Genomic DNA, 24,302 nt, shown 5'->3' on the forward strand with positions numbered 1-24,302 from the left:
GGGGAGCAGCTGTGCTTAAATCAACGCCAGAAGATGTTTTCCACGAGAGCACTCGGCCAGCATTGATTCCACGGCTATTGTGTTTCAAGCTCTGCCCCTCGAGCTCTTTACGGTCTCGCGAACGCGATTCGCGAATATTGAATTTTCCTTCGAACGCTCAAATACCTGGCTTCCACGCCCCGCGATCGTTTTTCGAACTTGTCAAACATCTAACTCCACGTTGTGAACTATTTTTCTACCGGTAAGAGATTAGTTTAATTGTAGAACGCACTGTTTGTTTACCACTGGTTCAACTAAAACTGGCGAAATTTAGTGACATTTTGCCAAAAAATCAACTGTCTCATATTGACTTACGTTGAATGCTTACTGCTTTCTAAATATCCATCAACGTTGAAAATGAAAAAATTAATCAAATTTAATAAATACCATTACTGTAATAAACGGTTAAAGTTGAAAGTTTTGATGACAGCCTTTCTCATGGAATAAAATTGCTTTTCTTCTTTCAGATGCCCTGACCATCCTTTTTAATATTTTCCTTCCAATTTTTTTTTTTAAATGAAAGGTTTATCTTTAAGCTGTAAATTACCATTGTCGATTCAAAATTACTATTCATAATGTATTAAACATGTTATACTAAATGCAATGTAGAAAATTTTCAAAATTATTAAGACTTCACAAGGAATATCTTCTGTATCATACGAGATCATAGAATTTTACAAAATGGAGTATTTTCAGCATACTTTCTTCTACACAATCATGTAAGAATTATTTCCCATCTCGGATACCTCAGTATACTTTGTCCATTAGTTCAGTATATCATCTAAGACAGAAGAGATCATGGAATTTTACAAAATGGAATATGTGCAGCACACTTTCTCCTATATAATCGTGCAAGAATTATTTCCAATTATTTTTAAGCTATTAAAAGCTATTAAATAAACAAAAAGTATGGTACATTATGCAGCATTAAAAAAGATTACTTGTTACTATTGTACACCCCAAATATCACTTCGATATCTTTAATAGTTTAGAAGTTATATCAAAATGTCACTAAATTTCGCGTTTTAGACCACTGTGCGCTGCCAACTCTCGCAACTCGCACTCTGATACGCTACGTTGTCATTCTTACCAACTCCACCGATACTTCAATTGAAAATGTTTTTATAATAATATAACGCCGGATCTTTATGCAAAATAAAAAGTTCGTGCATTAATTGCAAGGAGCTAGATACAAATTTATATTTTTCACTAATAATTTGAATGCAGTGAAAATAATACATTAATATACTCTTAAAGTCTTTTAATCTTTTCACTATTCCAAATTGCACCCACTCATTTTTGTCATATCACATTTGTTCGAGCTAATCTTGTGCTAACTTGACTCAGCGTTAGCAGTAATCGAGCTTATGATCCAAATTGCAAAAACAAATATATAAAAAATAAAATAATTTTACTTCGATATATAAGTATCTCTTACAATTAGTACCTAATGTATGTAAGAAATCGAATCGGCAGTTGGAGCTGCACAATCATGTTCTGCGGGCATGAACATAAGAGCTCGTATGAAGACAGTATACAAAAGCGTACGAATCTGACAGATCGATTTACTCGAAAACGAGGCCTTAAATGAAAAAATTTTATTCTAATTTTTTTAACTTATTTTTCAGGTAGATTCATCTTCTTCGGCTGGTACCACCAGATCGGCAACACTCTCTAGACAGTGTGTTTCTACGTACGACGAATAGACTATGTAGAATGATATTCGAGAAAATCGACTTTGAATATTCACTTGGTACTTATGTACTTTTCCGTTTCAGCTTGTCGGATCTCGTTCTAGACTGTCATCTTTACGTTTGTGTTTATAAATATATCAAATGCTATGGATAGCTTTGCACCGGTAGCACTATTGTCTTACTTCCATCGGTAGAAGTTTTCCTCTTCTTTGTTGTACTCTATATCGTCGATATTCACTTTATCGTGCACACACACACACACTAGCAAAGCTCACAAACATGAATAGACAAAATACAGCGAAATCCGTCGGTCGATGGTACAGGAGCGTTCTTGACAGATATCTGAATTGCGTTTTTCCGAAAATAAATCTCGCATGAAGAAATTTTATTTTACAAGATCCTTTTCCGTTCCCTACACAGACTTTGAAATCTGGGACTTATAAAAGTCAAACTTTTTCGCTTTGATATGCGGTTATCTCTGGTCAATGGTTAAAAATAATGGTGCCTGACACATGCGTTGGTACCAGTATTAGCCGAAAATCTTATATAATTTATACAACTATAAAATATAAACTGCAATAATATTGCATTTTTTAATACATTAATTATTTACCAACAGTCGACAGTTTCGATTTTCAAGCTGAAAAATGTATCAAAAATTATACATTCGAATTCAAATAGCTGTAGCTGTAGCTTCTTCAAAAATTTATTTTCTTCAAAATCGGTTTCTAGGGGGCATTAAACTAGGTCAAAGTAAGTTTTAAAAAATGTATATTACATAAAATCCTACGGAGATACGCTACCAAACACGGTGCTTTGCAGAGATGCAAAATTGGGAAAATGGCTGCCACCTCCTTCTATTTTTAAAACATTTCACTGAATTTTTTAACAAATACTATTGAAATATCATATAAAAAGATGTATGTATTGATTTTTTAGAGACACATAATTTTATACATACAGGATGCCCGTCTCATTTATTACCCGTTCGTTTATTAACATTTGTTAACCGTTCTAAGATATGCAACCCCTCAAAACAGGTAAAAATATACCGAAGGAGTTATTCAACATCGACTAAAATTTTGTGCTGCAACACGAAGTGAATAAAGCGATATACGCGGATTGAAATTGCGAAATTATTTAATCCCCCGAATCGGCCGATATCTGGGATTTCGACGATCCTGTCTGGTTAATCGGAGGGAAAAGCGATTTAAAGTGTTCCCTCGAAATAAAATATATCGCGAAATGACTGTACCCGTATATATGTGTAACCTACTCTAAATTTCAGAGATTGCATAACAGAGCCATAGCCGTCCGTTAAAATTGTTTATATGCCGGTTGTACCGTATCCTACAAAATGCATCATAGCAGGGTGGCGAGGAGGGGCCGAGAGAGTGATAGAGACGGTGCCGGGCGCGAGAGAAATAAAAACAGACGTTTTTCACGGGAAGAATTTGTTCACGGGGGACTTTTATTTCTGCCATAAAAGACTTTACGACGAATAAATTTCTTCCGTTGTATCGAACGAAATTTATCCATCCGACGGAAATTTACACGCAACGATTCGGCACGCCCTGCGAACGACCGCGGTTACACACGTCGATTCCGTGGTTGGCCCCTTGTTTCAGGGTTCGAGAACTGGATAGATGTCGGTCTCACGATAAACGATCATAGTGATGTACTACGTAAGAATTGCGTTCAATTCTTTTGTTACGTTTCTGAATTCAGCTCAACCGAGCTGACACGATGACGCGTACCGAGGGAGTATTCTGATTTTCGGGGACGTTTTTGCACAAATATTTAGGAACTTTTCTCGGAAAAACTATTGAACCGTTTGCATTGGGACTTTGCATAGACGAGTATTGGCATTTGAAGTAGATGTGTGATTTTTTTGAAGTAAAAATTATCGAAATTACAGGAGCTATATATTTGTTTATAGAATTATAATCGCAGTACTGTGGACGTGTAAAAATTGAAATAATATCGGTACAAATTTGTATTGATATATGTCTCTATGAATACATGTGCTATTTCAATTTTACACACAGCGGGGCAGAAGTTGCCCGGGCCTGCTATAGTATATTCAGAAAGTAGAATTGGTTGGTTATGATCAGACGCGTCAGATAATTCCAATCGAATAAGACGCGTATTCGCTGCACTCTCAAACTCGATTTCCTCAAAAACGCTGATTCGGATGTAAAATTTTTATTCTATATTGTTTCCTTTTTTTTTGTAAAGAATCAGCTCATGCTCGCTTGTACATGTACTTCGGCCGCACCCTCTATAATTTTCCACTCCTCCAGGAAAAATAAACGTTAACGGGATGGTATTTCCAGCGTGTATAGTGAGTAACTAAAGATTATTGCTTCGAAAACGTATCCTCGAGCAGTGGAAGCAGCAATCTCACATATTGTAGTCTAGTACGCAATCGCCTAAATAAATAACTCCCGCTACAACGTGGTCAAAATGAACCTGCGTTCGCTGAACGAGTTAATTGTATTACAAGGCGCAATGTAATAGAATGTTCCTCCACGAGCATGTAAATAAATAAGTGCGATAGTGCTTGCTCGGGCGGGAAGCGTGGGTGGAAACGCTGGCCGGGTAATCCGCCGGCACTCAGCGCCGAGGAATGCGAATTTTTCTTGGCGATGACCAGGTTAGAGACACGGAAACAACAAATGCAATCTGAAAATTTACTTGCTCGTCCAGTCGCGTACCCGCGGGAGCACGAGAAAATTGAAGTTTACTCGGCGCGCGTACCGAACTTCGTTCATAAATTACACGCGGGGCGTCGCGACGCTTGCCGTCGCGGCGTCGCCCAGCGTCATATTCCAGCGGTCCTTTCGGTCGTTTCGACGAGAGTCGCCGGCACAAAGGGATCACGAGACGATGACGAGGAAACGACGGACGAGGTGCAAACAACGCCGCGCCGCACCGCGCCGTGTCCCCTCCAACGATCGATCGGCGAACGATTAATTCCCGCCTGGCTGGAAGTTCCTTCACAGAGATGTAGCGAAACTCGATCTCCCGTCACCACCGGAACTTCCGCAACCCGGTCCATTTATTAGGTTAAGGTGTCAAACTACGTCTCGTTGAGCGAAACTTCTTTCGTCACGTCTCTCTACGACTGTGCGAACCGCAAACCCTGCTGCTGGGTCGCAACAGGCACGCGCGTGTTTTTATTACAGTATTGCTCGCGGAAATGTTGCCTTTATTCCCCCTTTGAATGCGTGTAGTTATCCCCACTACTTGGAGTCCCCACCTTCCCCTTCTACGACGATATTCCCCCACGCGTAGAATCGGCTACCCTCGTACAGTGATTTCTCTATATACAGTAAGGAGCATAACTGAACTAATAACCACAACTTTTGTGTAAATCATTATTTATTGCTAGGAATATAGAAGAATAACAAAAAATAAATATTATAATTATTTTTATCATAGTTTGAAGTAACAGAAGACATTTTTTTCAATAACTAATGTTTCCTCGTTTAGCAATGACGAACAAAGTAGATTGACTCGGTTTTGCACCGGTCCGTAGAAGAAATGTGTACGTGGAATGTTCTAGTAGTATGTTTACATCTAGCACTTTGGTATGTATGTTTACAAAATATTCTACATCTTAACACTCGGTTCTTCGCAGTCAGTCGAACGGAAAAGCACGCAAGTGAAGTAGGAATAAATATGAAATCAATTGCTCCAAATTGTTTAAAAAAAGTAATTTCTCTTTTGAATAACGGTTTGTCAACGCTTAAGACGGCGAAAAACTGCAGTGTTAGTCAATCGACAGTGCAGAGAATAAGAAAAAAATACTGCAAAGCTATATTATTGAATGTTGGAGGAAGACCAAAGAACTTATCACCGCAGGATGAAGCAGCATGGTGAAGCTTCAATATGGCTGCAAAATTATTAAAAGAAGATACGAATATACAAATAAGCCAGTGGACAGCACGAAGAACTCTCAAACGAGGTGAGATTAGATGCATTAAGAAAAAAAAGAAGCTAATTTTATCGAAAAAGAATATTAAACTTCGTTTGGAATTTGCTGAAAAATATCATAGAGAATACAGAACAGAGAATCTATGGGGTTTACTAAAAAGACGGCTTCTGGCTTCATATGACTCCCAACCAACATCAATCACAGATTTGAATGATAGAATTCAAGTACAGTGGGGACAAATATCTCCGGATTATTGTAAAAAATTAGTAGAAAGTATGCCAAAGCGAATTAGTGCAGTTTTACAAGCAAAAGGGCTGTGGACGAAATATTAAAAATAAATAATATATTAAATATTACCAAGTATTGAACGTGGTGCAAAACCGAGTCAATGTATTCTTCAGTTACTTCTAACTATGATAAAAATAATTATAATGTTTCTTTTTTGTTATTCTTCTATATTCCTAGCAATAAATAATAATTTACATAAAAGTTGTGGTTATTGGTTCAGTTATGCTCCTTACTGTATATAGAGAAATCACTGTACGGGGTAGCCGATTCTACTTTATCGGCTTTCTGTATGTCGCTAGGATCTGGATGATAAATGTCGCGGAATTATCCTCACTACAATGGGGTGTACCCCGTGAGGGGCCTCGAAGCTCGAGATGCCTCGGATGCCGAGGAGTGTAACACGGCTCGGGTATGTCTCCTGAACGATCTAAGACGCTGGCAATGCCCGTATTGTTGACATATAATATATTGAGAATTCACTGTATCGCGCTCCGGCCCTTCGATACGCTCGTTCGGCCTGGGTATAGTCGCCAGATAAAGACTTGTCTCCCTACTCCTTCCCCTCCTACGACGCACAGTGGGCAATTTGGACAAAATCGGATTCAAAATCAAGGAACTTTCGATAGGAATGAGGTAGAGCGATGAAATTTTTTTTAAATGAAAGCTGCATCTTTGTAGAATATGGGAAAAATAGGGAGATTATGGTACGAACGTTTTTTAACCTTGAGAAAATTCGTTAAACTTGCACAATTTCAAGAAAATTATGGTTTTTCCAATACCACGCGCGGAAAAAATTTTTTTTTAACATACTATACATCATTTCCCATAGATTTTTTCACGCTGATTTCAAATCTGGTCCCAAAATTTGTCTACGACCTCAGAATTTTGCAAAAAATAGATTTTTGTGACAAAAACTAATGAAGTCATTTTTTCGTTGAAATGATTGGATGGTAATAATCTCCCTATTTTTCCCATATTCTACAAAGTTTCAGCTTTCATTTAAAAAAAATTTCATCGCTCTACCTCATTTCTATCGAAAGTTCTTTGATTTTGAATTCGATTTCGTCCAAATTGCCCACTGTGCGACGCTCGGTACTATAGGATGCAATAAAAAAATGTTTGACCTTGAAAAAGGGGCAAGGTCAATTTTTCAGTCAGTTTTTCAACAGATCTCAACCTATTCAGAGAATCACGTTATAGTGGTCGCGATACATAATTTTGAAACACCCTGTACACGAATTAAAATGTGATGCTCCACTCTTCTCAAAGAACTGGACGCAACGAAAAATCTATTAGAAGGGAAAATAACCTGGCTGTTAGGCTTCGTGTTCCATCACGTTTAGCACGCTAACTGTCGGTAACTTGGAGCGAGTTAAACGAGCAACGAGGAACATAAGGATTAAGTTCTATTTTATATGGTTCATTTACTAAACCGTGTCTTTCGGTAATTTCTCCAGTGGCACTTCGGACGGAACTTTTTTTGCGAGCGATAATAATTTTAACTGTTCGAGAGCCATTCTTCTCGCTCGGGGACCTTTTACGGCACCGTGCGTAATAAGTCGGTTCACGAGCGTATAAATCCCATCGCGAGGCGCTTCAAACGTACAAACGTAAACAGGAGCTTCTGGCCGGGAACGCGATGAATAAATTCGAACAACTTCCGCGGCGATTTAAGAATGCAATAGGCTGCGGTAATAACCTGCGTAAAATCATTCCGAGTCCGCCGCGCCGGCTCGAGCCTCGGAGCTCGGCGTGCTCGCGCACGTGAAACACAGTATTCATAACGTTGTATACTTAGTTATAAACCGAGCGCCCGGGAAAAGTATTAAATGTAAGGTACATGGGAATTTCCAGTCCGGCTGAATAGTTGTTAAACCGTGAAGAGCCCCCTCCGCTCTCTATTACGACCGGCAATCGTCGAACTGCGAAAAATTCCACCGGCCAAGATTTACGTACAATTTACGGCCGGATATTTTCAAACCGGCTGCCGACCCGTAAAAAAAATGTTTCACGATGTATTAAGAAACTTTCTGAAAAGACTAAGGAAAATGCAATTTCATCCGGCGGTGATGCTCGTTAAACGTTTTCAAAGCGGCCCAAACTTTTTCAAGATGGTTTCATTTTCTTGTCGCAGTTTACCTGAAGTACATTGTGGCTTTTACCTACACCTGATGTATGGAAGTTTGTTTGAATTGAAATATGTTGCGGTTCGCACGAACATTAGTGAATTATTTTTCTAGTCCTGAAACTGTTTAACAGACGAATCGAATGTTTGACAAGAAACGAAATATTTGTAATATCTTCCTCTTCTAAAAAATATTTAGCTCAGAAGATTAAAGCAAAGTACAATTGGAAAATAGTAAAAAAAATTTCCGTATACTCTTTGAAACAGAATATCTCTTTTAAAATGAGATCATGCGATTCGAGTTCTTTTGAGACGTTTACAAAAGGATTACAGTGATTTCTCTATATATGTCGCCAAAGCCTGGATGATAAACGTCGCGGAATTCTCCCCACTACTCGGGACGATACACGACGCTGGTAAGACCTGTGTTGTTGACATATATCGCGAATTCACTGTACCTCACTGGCTGAGCTGTGGAAAAATTTTGGAAAAAATTATTATTCTCTTAATTATTTTTATACATTATATGATAAACCAGTCCTTACAAGAACTTAAGTAATTTGGTCAACTATTCAAAAAGGTTACTCCATTTTGAAGGCTGTGCGGAAACTTTTTTGTCTGACTATACATTCACGAGGAATTCAAACAATCGGAGTTTATTCAAAGTTTTTGATGATAACAACTTCCGAAAAAACACTGAGAGAATTACCAACCTAGAAAGATAGTACATATGTTTAAAATAATTGTTGAACAAATGAAACGAATTAACACTCCCTATTTTACATGAATTATATTACGATTTAAATAGAACTTTAAATTGAAAAAGAATTTTCATATTTATCTTCAATCTGAAGCTTTCCAAGAAAATGTAAAACATTGCAAAACTGTTTCTTTTTACGCTTATTAAAACGACTCAAAGCTTTTTAAGCGGAATTGCATTCAAGTTGAACATGAAAGAATATTTGTTCTGTATAGGTCAACTGAAATAATGGTATATTTTCTGCTAGCCTTTTTATACGCTATAACTTTTCCATGCATGTCCACAGAAATATCTGTTTCCGGCATTTTGAATTCGTCTGACTCAAAGTACAGGAAGCCCCAATATTTTTCGTAATTGCGGGCATTCGTATGAAAATGAACGAACAGGGTCCACGCAGGTGAATTGCAAAAGAAGGGAAAAGTCCATAAATTCGGAAGCCCCACCGAAAGGCGTTCATACGTTTCTATCGGCCATTCCGACGAAAACAAAATTCAATTGGTCGGCCATTCATTTTCCTTCGGGCGGTACCATTCTATGTCCAAAACGAAACCGGTAAAATCGGGGATCCCCGCGAAAATTCGCGGGAGCTTTGTTCGATATGCGAAACACTCGAAACACATTCGACTGGCTTCCAACGGCAGCACCCTCCGCTGTTAATATTTTACACAGTCCCACCCCGATACAGGAATGCAATATCATTGAGCGAAATACGTTGCAGCTTCTATAGCACGAGGAATTAATCGCAGCTAACAGAAACACTCTATCTAGATTGCACAAATTCTACGTGACTCCTCAAACGCTTCGATCAGTGGCTTTCGACGTTAATCCATGAAGGGGTTGCGTCCATTTCGATCTATGAATATAAAATTCTTAACGTCGAAGATTTGTATTTTTTCCAAAAACAGAGGCTGATGGAGCGGGATGACTTTACGAAACACAAAATTGATGTTGGACAGTGTCATTAGTAGACTGCCGATTTTTGTGCACTTTTCAATTTTTGTAAACAATTTTAACGCTTTACCGACCGGTACCGCTGGGAACATCCTACACACTTCTTACCGATCATTCGACCACAAATACTTCCCTGACACCGGCTCTGTTTCGGTTGCCGTGCCAACCGATTAACGGTCAGATTACACTATACAGGTCAGACGCTGAAGGAGTATAAACGCTAGATACAAAAACAGGGTAACCACATTCTGTTAGCAGATGTAATAGACTAACAAACTAAGAAACTAATAAACTAATAAATTAATAGGTTACCGGTCGGTAAGCGCCGAGGACAAAAAACCGATTAATAGGCTACCGGTCGGCAGTGTTAAGAAAATGGAATCAAATAAAATCCCATTTTCAGTGGTAATAATCTTTGTAGATCAAAAACAAACACAGTCTTTATTCGATAAATGTCCGAAACATCTAGCCTATAATTGTCCCAGAACTATCCCCACTACCGCAGAGTATAACTCGTGCGGGGCCGCGAAGCTCGAATGACCTATCCTCGGAATTATGTTGGTGAGAGTCCCATAAAAGAATATTGCAACAAATAAAGAAGTTTTGTTATTGGATTAGTAGTGGACTCACACGGATATACCCTCTACGTTCTCTATGTTCGGCAGTGGATCAAGCAATAGTATCTTCTAGCCGATCATTGTCCCTGACCAGACCCGTGTTTTGGACAATTATCGAGTAGACACTGTAAATACCGTATAAAATTCTATCAAACTTTAGAATTAAATTTTCGATTTAAATTTATTAGTAATTGTACAGTTGAAAGTCCCCTTTACGAGGCGACATGGAACTGTAACAAACTTTTTAAATATTTTTATTCTGGTTAAATAATTTTCTTCCCAGATTCGTTTGTTACAGTACACGTTTAGAGATTAGACTGTTGTACCTCGTACGAGAATATCGTTAATCGTTTTCGACACGACGATCGTGAAGCGAACGCATACTTCGCAGTCAGGCATGAAGAACGGAAACGCAGTTTCTCCCGTTTAAATGTAATATACGCGCACTACTTGGAACAAATGTTGCATTTAATATCGTCAAAGGGAGTCGTTCCTGAAGAAATTTTATTGTAGTTGCCGCTCATCATCGCAGAGGCGAAAATAACGCGAAACTTGGCCGAGCCCACGACCAAAATTGTAGTTCCGTGCATGTCGCAATAAAGTCATAATTGCAGCATTTTGCGAAAATAACCGGCCTCGGCGGAATTTACATTGCCCCGGCCACTTTTGTCCGACACCATCGGCTGGCCTTGCAAAGCGCCCGTTCGCTAAAGAGCGATATTTAAACTTTAATGTTTCTGCATATTTCTGTGGGAAAATCCAAATTCATTAAAACCCATCAACCTTTGAAATTACGACTGCTACAATTACCTTCAATCACTAAAACAGAGCATTACACTGTAGGAAGAGTAAAAGCACGATTGCGACGATGAAATATCAACGAGCCTGGCACATAGTTACTGCGATATCGAAGAAACTTAGGCTAGACCTTTTTCCTATAAAATAACCGTCTATTATTTAGAAATAATAAATACCGTCTATTATTTAGATTGATTCATTATCTGATTTCTGACGGAATTTCATGTTCCTACACTTTAAATGCCTCTGTACAGGCAGTTTCGAAATTGTATGTCACGACCACTATAGCGTGATGCTGCACCTCGACAATTGATCTTGACCCTTCTTTCAAGGTCAAATATTTTTTTATTGCCTACTATAGTACTCATTGCGAAGAACAAAAGTCTCAACTAATAGGAACCATAGGTCCCCGGTCAACCGTTCTCTTAAAAAACAACTTTAATGTTTCGTAAACTATTATATTCCATATGTGTACAGGGTGTCCCAAAATGGTGTAAACGTCCCACATCCTTTCCCGACCCTCCCCATATTTGGCCACTTTTCTCTACTTGTAATTAGAGCGACTTTCAGAGAACCCTTTTCCATGTACAGTGACGAGCAAAAGTGTAAACACACTTCGTTAGTTTTATGTAAAACGTAATAATATCTGCTATTTTTCAATTGAGTAATAAGGCAAACAAAACATAACAGTTTATGTTAGACAATATTAACAATATGTATATATATATATATATATAATATTTTACAAAAATAAGGATTTGAAGCAATGTTTACAGTTTTGCACGTTTCATCAGAAACGGTTGATAGTAGACAAATTCTAGGGAAATGAAATTGTTAACAAACACTGATAGCCAACTGTAGTAAAACACGTTTAGACTGATGTTTACACAGTTTTTCTCCTATTTGAAAGTTGACACGCGTAAGTCATGATGAAACCACTTAGTGCAGATTAAAGAAACAGTATCATTTCATTGTGCGATAAAGGTTTTTCACTACGTCAAATTGTAGTAAAATGTGGTGTAAGTCATACGATGGTTGCAAGAATAAAGAAAACCAACTTCAACTGGAAATGTCAACTTCTTCAAGAAACGGTAGACCGCAACTTGTTTCTGACAGAGCTGCACGTCAAATTGCACAATTGCTCATACATTACAAAGAGTGGACAATAGAAGATTGGAAAAGAGTTATATGGTCTGACGAAACAAAAATTAATAGATTTGAATCTGATGGAAGGTCTTGGTACTGGACTTCATCCGAAAATAGTAATCAAGCAAGTAGCATGAAACAAACTATGAAGTTCGGGGGTGACTCAATTATGTGTTGGGGTTGTTTTACTCATAAGGGTGCTGGTCCCTTAGTTCGGATAGAAGGTATCATGTGCGAAGAGCATTATTTAAATATTTTGCAAAATAATTTACCTTCTGTTGTTAATTCTATTGAATTTGCTGAAGATGAAGTAGTATTTCAACAAGACGTGGACCCCAAGCATACTGCAAAGATAGTAAAAACCTGGCTAAGAAATGAAAAGTTTTCTGTGATGAAGTGGGCAGCAAAAAGTCCAGATATGAATCCAATCGAAAATTTGTGGTTAATTGTGTAAAGAAACCTAGCAAAATGTGACAATCCACCTTCCAGGTGTTCATAAATTGTGGAAAAGGACAGAACAAGAATGATACAACATTACGACGAAAATTATTAAAAATTTAATAGATAGTATGCCACGCAGGCTAGAAGCAGTACAAAAAGTAAAGGAAAATGGACAAAATATTAATTTAAAGCTTTATTTCGACGAGCACAATTCAAGTGCAAAACTGTAAAAATTGTTTTCAATCCCTATTTTCGATAAATATTCCGTATATTGTTAATATTAACGAAAATAAACTGGTGTGTTTTTTTTATCCTATTCATTTTGTAATTATTAGTACCTAATCCTTATCATTCAATTGAAAAAGAGGTTGTACTATCACGTTTTATATAAAACTAGCGAAGTGTGTTTACACCTTTGCTCGCCACTGTAATCATCAAAAATGGCTCGCGCCACGTGGTCAGACAGTTCGCACTAAATCTGTTAGCAGCGAAAAGGCGAGATATCGTGTTCGAATTCGCTCGGTTTGCACCGTCATCGAGAGACACGTGTCGGGCACATATGAAACCGGAATCAGCGATGGAATCGGGCGAAAACCGAAACGTGGCGTGGCCAACACCGTGGAACCGAGAATGGGCGCGCAACACTTGCGAGCCTCCTCGAACGTTGGTCCGGTATGGGTTCAAGCGATCGTAAATTCCGTGAAACGACGGTACATCCGGCCAAATTATACATCTCGTAAAATATTCCCAGTCGGTTTCCCGATGCCAGGCAGAAAGTATTTCGCATAATATCTTCTCCAGCCTGGGCAGAAGCGAAGAGCGCCCCCTCCGACCGGTTCGCTCGGTTGGCTAACGGTGGAGGATAGGGGCGAGACAACGGAAACGAGAGGGCGAACTTTGGGCAAGGCAACCGCGGGGGAAACAGAATGAATGCCGATACAGAGTTCGGGAAGAAATCGGTACCCTCCCGATAACGCTGATACGACAGAACGGAACGGAACGGAACCGGACTGAAAGAACAGAACAATATTTCAATATGCTAAAATTACCGGGCACGCTATACTTCTGCTAAGTAAAGCGGCTGTACTTCGATTCCTGACTCCACCGTCGGCGAGTAACGAGCTCGAGTTTTTTGCTATTGTAAGTTCGCTGGTTCGATCTGGTATATTCGACGAGTTTATATCGAAGATGAATGGAGCTCGGCAAATGCAGAATCGATAGAGTCGAGGGACAACAAAACGTTGGGACACGCGAATTAGATTGCAGGATAGCAGCAGCAGCTGCATTTTTATTGTTTCCCTAATGGGATTACATGACTTCCTCGCTTTTCCATTCTTGTTCTTTCCTTTTTTTTCTGGTTCCTTTGCCAAGATCTCGGGACAGAGAAGCTTGTATTGACGCAAATCGGGAGTATAGAAAACTGTCGGGACTATCGAACACAATTAAATGTTCACGTAGCTTTTGTATCTTGCAATAAATGTAGGTAATTTTTGTTATGCATTAAAGTAGGCTATACTTCAACTTAGGGGACCACAAATTCTGGATTTTTTAAAAATATAATCCCGTAGATTTTGACGAGAAAATGACAAAAGTCCACATTTTAACGGTAGGAATTCAGTGGTTAAAAAGTTATGCGTGTTTAAGGTTGAGCGGCTTCAAAGGATTTTGGTAAGAGCACCGCCACATTGGTATGTACTCGGACATTGTCCAATCACCGGAGTCGCGAGAAGGTTGGACGGAGTTAGGTTTGCGCGGAGGCGTGGAGAGGACCGGCCGAACTTACCTGTCAAAAACGCTTAAAATCGGCCAACTTTAAACACGCATCACTTTTGAACCAGTGAATTCCTAACGTTAAAACTAGGATTTTTGACAGTTTCTCGTCAAAGTCCACGGGATTATATTTTAAAAAGCCCAAAATTTGTGGCCCCCTAAGTTAAAGTTTAACCTAAACGCATAGAAAGTCTGGTTACAACATGAGATCTCGTAAATACGATTTTGCTAACATTTGCTACATCTCCGTAATTACCTTATTAATGTGAAAGCAAACAAGGCCGGTGCAGAAATGGCGGACTAGCGGGTAGTGATGGGCGCAAGTGGGATTAGCTTTGGTGCTTTCATAGTCTTTGTGCAGCAATCTGACTTGTGGCTGGTACCGTTTCGGCCAATAACAAGACACGCGCTGGAACGATTTGATACGATTCAGACCCGCATTCCTTTGCCTAGCCAGCTTGTCGCTTCGCGGTACCGTATTCACCGGCGCGCGTAATATTCGTTACCGGGAAGCGTCTGTGTCCCGGCGAAAAAACTCAGCAGAAACGACAGCCAGCATATCAAGAGCGTGATCACGGTATCGGTTTCCGTTGGTCATTCGTTCCCGAACGACAGGACACCCTCCTGCGGAACGTGACAAACACTCGGTCACAAACAGGGTAGCAGAATCGAACGCGGAGGCGAGCACATTCTCTTCCACGAATAATACAATAATTCTTCCGTCGATACTAGTCGGAAACGGCGCGGATGTTCCAGCGCGGCGTAGCCGGTCGAGAAGGAAGTGTACCGCGTCATATCGAGATATTGAAATGGACCGTTACATCGGGGCCGGTTCTATTTTCCCGGCCGCGTAAACCATCGGGACATATTCCTTTCTTGCCGCGGGATAGCTACCCGGGTACAGTCGATATCGTCAGTCTTCGGGGAGATAGCGGAATCGGATTTGCCGGACACGTCCGTCGGCCCGTAAAATCGAGTCGTATATTTCGGAATTTTTCGTTGAGCATTCGAGGCACCACGGAATGAGGGAGAAGAGCAGGCTGACTGCATCTTCTACCTTTCCTTCGCCACGGCTTTTTCCTCGTGCAAAACAGCCAGAGTAAGGTAAACGCGAGCACGGCGACGAACGGCGCGGAACATCCCAAAGAACCCGGCAAGAAAATGATCGGAAATCGAACGGACGGTCTTTCCGGCTGTTGCGAACGAGAGTCCTCCTCCTATGAGTGTGCCCCCGTCTCCCGCGAGCACACCGAGAACATTTTTGAAAAGTCGAACGAGCGCCGGCTCTTTGATGGTGCCTCCATGATCTCCGCACCATCCTCTTGCCGCGTTTCATCCATCGAAATGGCCGAGGTGGGCAGGAGTAAGCAACCGGAAAAGTTGAAGCCGAGGCGGTCGGTTTAACCCGCCCATGGACCCGGAGACCTCATCATCGAGGCCAGATTCGACCGACGCTCTAGAACTAGGAGATACCTAACGGGACACCACCCAGGCGTTTTACTAGGTTATTAAATGTAAAGTGCCCGATTTTTAGCACTTCACGTATACCTATTCCTACCGCGACCGGTCAAATGTCCGGTCTTTAGCACAACTTATATTTTTTAATATAGAATGAAGATAATAGCCAATTTGACAGTATAAAAATATAGTTTCTTTTATTTAGGAGTATACAATGTACATTTTATTCGTTTTCATCGCATAATATTTCGTTTACTATACCCTGTTGGGCCTGATGTTCCCCTAAAAATATTATGAATAGGTGCTCTTCCAGGATTAGACCCTTCTTTTACTTCTTGCCAAACAGTTCCGCCTACAGCAGTTTCGATTACCTCTTCCTCATTCTCACTATCGGAACTAACTAAAAATAACATTCTCTTCGTCCTCATCGGTGTTCGAGTTGGACTCAAATAGATCATACTTTTCCGCGTTGTTATTTTCAATATCAAAAATTTGCTGATCATCTTCGGAACGCACTTCATCAATATTATTTATTTCCTCTAATAATAAATTTACACTCTTCGAACGTCTTGACATTGTGGGAATGAATATTCAAGGGATAAAATAAAAACTAAAATATAAAAATGTAAATTAAGATGGATAAGAAAATGAACAAAAGATAAAAAGTGAAAGTTACTACGAAGTATTGTTGGTTTGTTCACTTTTTTGAAAATGACATTTATAACACGTAACACAATATAAAGTAAAAGTTGAATAATAATAGAATAAAAATACAAAATAGTAAAAGACTGCCGAATATGCTCCTTGTAACTTTCACGTTTTGATGCTCTCTGTTCAGGTCACAAGACTTTACTGATTTGAATTCGTGAGAAAACGTCTGGGCATCCCCTTTGGCTATGATTTTATTTATTTTACACTCATAGTCGATAAGACGATGTAAAAAAATCCGACGTTCTGGACCGCTTCGGATACCACTCAGGCAAATAAACACCGCGAGGCCGATAGGCGAGCGAGAACTGTAAACACTTTGAAGTGCCGTAAAACAGTCCCTGGAAGGCACTTTTCGGCTAAAATCATGCCACAACTGCATTACCTTTCGTTTGTAACGACTTTATAGTTTCGGAATTGAGTCTTTGAATGAATACTATTACAAAAAGATATAAATCGTTCTACCGGTCAAATGACCGGTCGTGGTAGGTAAGAAAGACTACAAATTTTTCTCAGAAAATAAACAATTAAAAAAGAAGTGAATATTGACAAATGTATTATACGCATATTTTAGCAAAAGTCGTGAAGTTTAAAGGCGATTCAATTACGTTGTATATAGGAAATTCTAATCGAAATTTTAAAAATGGTCATTTGACCGGTCGCGGTAGCAATAGTGTTAATTTCATGAGAAATTAACAGCATGAGGCATGAGGCATGAGATTTCTTTAAGGACTTGGGTGCCTAGTACTAATCATCTATCACGAGATGGCAGTGACAAACTTGTAGGGACCACGTGATATCCCTACTCCACGCTACACTGATTGGTTCGTGTTTTTCGTTAACAACTCGAAAACAAAACGCTCCAGCACAAAACGACAAGGGAAATGGTGCTTAGAACCACCTCAGGAATCAACCCTTTCAGGGTTCTCGATACTTTTTGGGACACCTTGTGCAATAATAGAACGGACCTTTATGTGTATTTTGATATTCTCCTCTATTGTACCCATCTTCAAAATTCATGGTATACTTAAACTTTAACCCTTAATGGTCCGGAAAGATTTCAAGTTTATTTCCCAGTAGGTCCAAGCTATTTTTCATACGAAGAGAAACTGTGGACTCAACCATTTTATAGCAACTATAAAAAGGAAAATATTTATATTTTATTTTATATATATTTATATTTTTTTTATTTTTGCCGGAATGTACGCGGCATTGGAACCGGTAAGTAAAAGTGCCACGCCGCTTGTATGGCGGCATTGGTACGTTAAGGGTTACAGTCAAAAGTTATATTTTACAAAAACATTAAAAACAGAGGATCACATTATTTGCAAATTTACTTTACGAACATCCGGGTTGCGCGAATGTGTTCGGCACTGTATGTGAAGCGGCTAAAATGTCTGCTCGAATCGTACGCGTATTCGCTATTTACGCGTAATTGTTTGATGCACTAGCACTTTTCAAATCACCTGTGCGCAGCGCGGATTTCGGGCGTGATTACGAATTCGTTTGCTCAGTGATCCAAAGAAGTTGGAACGCGACAGCGTTAATCGTGTCAAAGGTATGAAACGCAGAGATACATATAATCCGGAAATCCATACGGCCGGAGCATCGCGTCGCCTTACGTTTCGTTCGCGGCGGCACTTTGATATCGCGTTAATCCAGCGTGGGATGGTTGTTTCGCGGACGTGCGACTGTGGCACGACAGTGTCCGTGCGCCTACAATCGCCCACGAGTTTTGCAACATTGTAATTGTAAACCTTGTTACAACTCGCGCGGCATAAAGGACTTATGCGGATACTCACCTGACGTGGAAACAGGGATGAAATGCTGCCGGATTATCCTGCGGCGAGAACTTCGGCAAAGCGCCGTGAAGGAGGGCGAGTCGCACAACCAACAGCACACCGAACTGTAAATAAAAGAAATCCTTTAATAAGGCTGGCAAACGGTAAGTGTCTCGGCCGCGTATTTACACGGCAGTGCCCCCCCCCCACCCCTCTCTCTCTTTCTCATTCTCTCTTTCTCTCGAAAGTCTCTCCAAATATGTATTTTTTCGCGCAATCGCAATTAATCGTTGCGGACGCATGTAGTCGTTACAAAGAAAAATTTACACCGACTGCGGTCTTGCTTATCTTTTGCTTGCACACGTGCGCACGGTTTCAGACGGTAAAAACTTCGTGACAAACATGTACAGGATGTAAAAAAATTATATGTCGCGACTATCATAGCGTGATTCTACATCCCCGGATTGGTGGCAACTGATGTAAAAAAAGTTCCGCAAAATTAACCTTGAACTTGAATCGCAAGGTCAAAAGGTCAACGATTTTTTTTATTGCGTCGCACTCTACTCGTCTCAAGGGTAGAAAGTGCAAAGGGAACGATGGGTCAAAACGCAACCGTTCTCTTAAAAAATTCTGGGAAAGTTTTTTCACTACCAATCTGATTTTATTTACAATATACCGAGAATATGAGATCTTGAATCTTGAAACATGCTGTCCGGATTTCATAGCGAATAAAACAATTTTTTCGTCTGGCCGTAGCGACTAATCCTATTGTTCGATCGTTGATATCAAATAACAAGCTTTCGTCATTTCGTACAACTGTGGAGCGACAGCCTGTTGTTTTACGTTTAAATTTGTTGTATGCTCCGTGCTATTCAAACGATAGTTTAAACGATTAAATTAATCGCTGGCGTGTAAAAGCTTTCACTATCAATTTCGCTAAATATCATTTAAACAAATCCGCGTAGACTGAAAACACTGTCCTACGGCCAAATATTGTACACGTATATCGAATGGTGTATTCAAATATTTGATTTCGCTTAACGTTTTAACCATTTTTATGGTACGCGAAGCTACGCTGAAAAGAATTTGGAACCCGATGAAATCATTTCGCAGCGAATCGACGTTTGAAACAATTATTAGGGAAGAGAGATGGATTATAAACCCGGACGGTGTACGGTAAATATTTATCAACCCATTTTGTGATTCCTGGGGGCTCAACTCACTCGTAAAATAGGATCATTGATTTCAATCATTTCGTTATCCTTTGAATATACATCTGTCGGCAAGATTCAGCAAATCCCACACGAAATTCGCTGTGCTCCGTTTCTTTGTTACTCGGCCGGTTCTGAAACGCGAATTTTCTACGTAGAGTTTACATAACTTGAAAGACGAATAAGGGCGAAGCAAAAGGGAATTCCGATTGCCGAGGAGCCTCTTTCGAGGACCCTTGTAGCTCGATGACTCGCTACTAGAAATCATTCGAAGCTTTCATTAGTTCGGTAGGAAGACGGAAAACAAGAACCGACTGACACATTTGCTCGTAGGAGATTACCAGCGGTGTGTCGCGATCCCGAAAATTTCGAGATTCCCGAAAATTTCAAGATTTCCGAAAGAATCGGGTTTCCCGAAAATTTCGAGAATGTAACATATGACACTCTTGAAAATAATTCACGATTCTTTAGGGAATCCCGATTATTTTGAGAATCCCGACCCTTTCAGGTACCCGTCCTGAACCCGAAAAAATTTCGTGTTCCCGACCCGACCCGATATTTCGGGTTCTCGCACACCCTTATTAGAGATTAGCTTGATTTCGCCTAACATTGTCGGAATTAACCGCTCATTTAAAATACAAACTAATAAAACGTTTACACTGTGCAACTTGTTATTTCTTTTCTTCTTAGTTTTCTATTTCAAATTAATCATTTTTTATATGTATCATTACATTTATATAATTTACAAACCTTTCTGTTTATTCGAAGCTATTACGCAGAAACTCGATATTCAGTGGCTTGCTTGTACTCATTAAACGAAACAGTAACTAATGACTACAACTAAATATTGATGAAAGAGGTTCTGCTCGGATTTTAGCCACGGCCAGCTAACATTTGCGAAGAGATTACGCTTAATGCACAACATGTGCTGTTAAATCTAACGTATCCACAGAACGGAGGCTCGGGCACGATTTCCTTCGCTACTTGTAGACTGAGGCAGACAACAATCCATCACGCTGCATTAAACACAGGAGTAGCAAAGTCCGTCGACCAGATTTCACGGCGAAGTGATACTCCGTCACTTGCGACAGGCAGAAGTCCAAAACAATTCAGTGGCGTCACAGATGACCGCGTCATACATATATTGGGTTGTCCGGAAAGTTCGTGCCGATTTTTAAGGAAAACTCAAACGCAGTACATTTAAATTACGATATACATTTATTGAATTATTGTAAGTGCCATTTTGTTCTATAATCTTTGTCCATCTTCCACGCAACTTGCGTTTTTCGGTGAAAATTTTAAATATGATTTTTTACGTCCACCACAGAGTTAAAGCTTTTGTCATTATGGGAATTTTGTATTGACCTAAACATATGAAAATCTGAGGGTGTAATGTCTAGTTAATAGGGTGAATGAAAAACCAAGCTCCAACAGCTTTTGGAAGAAAAAAGCATAAAATGCCTATAATTCACTCTGTTTCCTTCCATATTAAAGATTTTCCATATTTAACAAAAAGTAATGTATACTGATTAAACCTTTATCTAAAAATGCCTGAAATATCACCTTTTAGACTATGTACACATAACATTTGTTTTCAATCATTCTGACATATTCAGACCTATCCTATTGACACAAAGTTACCATAAAGTTACCGAAATCAACAAAGCGCATTTTTTAAATTATCGTTATAGGCTCAGATAAAAAGGTTGAAAAATCATAATTTTATCATTTTTTTATCATTCCAACCAATTGAAATCTAAAAAAATGTTTGTTTAGTCATTCTCTGGCAAACTAGTTGGTCTAACATCTAAAAAATATTCAAGTCATTTGGACCAATTTTAAAAAAGTTATTCCGCTTGAAAAGGTGTCCACATACTTTTGAGCGACAGTGTATGTATAACTCCGAACAATCAAATTTTGCAAAAACTTTAGCAACTTATATCTTGATAGCTATTTGTTTGTGACATACGGTTCCCTTCAAACTTTTTCTCTTCTCGATGAGTAGGTGTTGATGTAAAAAAAAAACTTTAACAACAATTTTTATGCGTTTATGATCAAAATGGGTACGCAGAATTTAAAGCAGCGGCCATATTGAAAACATGTAAGGACCTCAGCGTATTAGTTTCGGTTTAATAAGATAATTAAAGGAAGAACAAATTTTTTACTTGCCTCCTGCGTCTGGAATGAATGCAAACATTTTTTATTTTGTATAAAGATCCGCAGTTTAATTATTACAGATGTCCACCGATCCAGAGGAGTAGATTCACCTCTAGGACGGATGACCATTACTTTTTATGATGTACATATGTATGTACAGCATTCTCCGGATATACACACTTTAACCCATATTTTCAGAATTAGGTGTTTGTGTCACACAAACATCCGCGGATCTTTATGGAAAATAAATATTCTTTATGGAATTATGAATTATGGAAAATAAATTATCTTTGTCGATTCCGAGAAGCCAGGTTTCGACGGAAATATATTTCTTCTCTTAATACATAGTTTTAATAAGTGGAAAGGGATGAACTTTACACCCCTCCCCCCAGTTTTTAGTATCAATTATACGATATTCGCAGAAAACTTTAGATAACTAGCATAGATCTGCAAGACTAATTTTAAATTTCCATTTCGGGTTTAAACCAAAAAAATGTTTAACACTTTGAACGCCCAACTAGAACCCCAAAAATTCCATAAAATCAAAGTAAGTTATTTAATGAAATAAAAATTGCAAAAAATTAAATGTATGATTCTGAGTAATCCTCCAACTTTCTTGCATGTTACAGATCCTAATCAAGTTTAGTACAATCAATATATCAACGTAAAAATTCACTTTGAAACCTGCACAAATAATCCCGTCACCCACATATGGGTGACGCGGCGACGAACGTGTTAAAAGTGTCCTTTTCATTTTCTTATGTAATTCTTACCAATTGCAATTTTTTCGTAATCTTGTTTGCACGTCGTTTAGTAAATGAGTGCTTCTAACTGCTCGAAAGAAGTCAAGTCGTTCGGACCAATTTAAAAAAAGTGGCGTAATAGGTGCGGGCCTAAACACTAACGTGCAACTCCTCCCCTTTTCTGTCTTCAGTGGTACCACTATCTGTATCGGGCGTTCTTGTCAGCCGGACGGACAGACAGTGCCGGTTTTCGAAGAGCACGAGAACCGAACAATATCTGCCAATCGTATCCATATCTTTTTCGATCGAACCAGACGCCGGAAACACGCTGACCCTGCTCGTAGTCGTCGTACACACGACACACAAGGTACCTCCGTTTCGTTTCGTGTCTGTGTGGCGTCGAACACCGCCTCTCATTCCGCCGTTTCGACATTCGGTGAGGGATGGAGAAGGGAGAGGAGACTCGCCCCTGAATATTGTATTATGTCGCCACGGGGCTGGTCCAGGACGACCCGAGCAGCACGGGGAACCAGACGGAAATTCAATTTCGGTAAATATCCAACGCGCGCGAAACTTCACGAGACCGGCGAACCGCATACCTATAAGCTCGGAATTCCCTCCTGTTAGTCTTCTTTCGCAAGCCACGACCAATGTCATAACCGCGTTATTGCAAAAATATCCTTTTTTCTTCCCAGCGCAGGAAACCTGTATGCGTAGTTAAGGTGGATCAGCTGGTTGGATATGTGTTCTAATTTAGCGCCAGGTGCTAGATTTTCCTTCCTTTTGATAATTCATTTCGGTGCTCGGTATGTGCACACTGGATCACTGTACAATGTTTTCTCGATATATGTCCACGACACGGGTCCAGCCAGGGACATATATCGGCCAGGAGATTCTTTGATCCACGCCGAACGTAGAAAAGGTCGCCGAGGAGTGTAAACATTTGGAATGTGCGATTACCCGATGGTCGGGGCGAGTCGGGAAGAGGTCGGGTCGGGTCGGATTCCCGAAAATTTCGAGATTCCCGAAAGAATCGGGTTTCCCGAAAATTTCGATTTCCCTTTAGGAAATCCCGATTATTTCGAGAATCCCGATAAATACAAGAATCCCGACTCCTTCGTGAATCCCGACATTTTCGAGAATCTCGAAATTTTCGGGTACCCGTCCCGAACCCGAAAAATTTCGTGTTCCCTATCCGACCCGATATTTCGGGTTCTCGCACACCCCTAGTAAACATACATTACTACACGATGCAAGTCCAAAACACGGGTCTGACAGGGACAATTATCGTCTAGAATATTGTACTATTCTTTGATACACATCCGAACGTAGAAGAGGACAGCGAAGCTCGAGTGGCCTCGGTCGCCGAGGAGTGTAGCATAATATGGTCCGGATGTATCGGTGTGAACCACTACTAATCCGATAACAAAACTAATTACACTAATTTGCCGTTAATATAACTGTAATGGGAAGTAACTTCCATCGTTTATTACACAATCGTCGGAATTATATCATATTTCGTATCGTTTTCATTAGAAAAATTCCGTGAATATGTTGGTGAAAGTCCCATAAAATAATAATGAAAAATAAAGAAGTTTTGTTATTGAATTTAAACGCTTATTACACAAGTAATTATGGTCGTAACTATATCGTGTGTGGTGTCAATTTAATTATA

General features: G+C 39.6%; 1 protein-coding gene across 1 annotated transcript in view; it reads right to left on the reverse strand.

The window, feature by feature from the left end:
* LOC143353980 (protein O-mannosyl-transferase TMTC1-like) overlaps positions 1-24,302 on the reverse strand; it is a 428,910-nt gene that overhangs the window by 141,831 nt on the left and 262,777 nt on the right. Inside the window, exon 6 of the mRNA XM_076787624.1 lies at positions 18,538-18,641. Within this exon, the coding sequence (XP_076643739.1) occupies positions 18,538-18,641 (104 nt within the window). The remainder of the gene's footprint in view (positions 1-18,537; positions 18,642-24,302) is intronic.

This window comes from Halictus rubicundus, chromosome 5, assembly GCF_050948215.1.
Source record: "Halictus rubicundus isolate RS-2024b chromosome 5, iyHalRubi1_principal, whole genome shotgun sequence".
In the NCBI taxonomy this organism is placed as follows: Eukaryota; Metazoa; Arthropoda; class Insecta; order Hymenoptera; family Halictidae; genus Halictus; species Halictus rubicundus.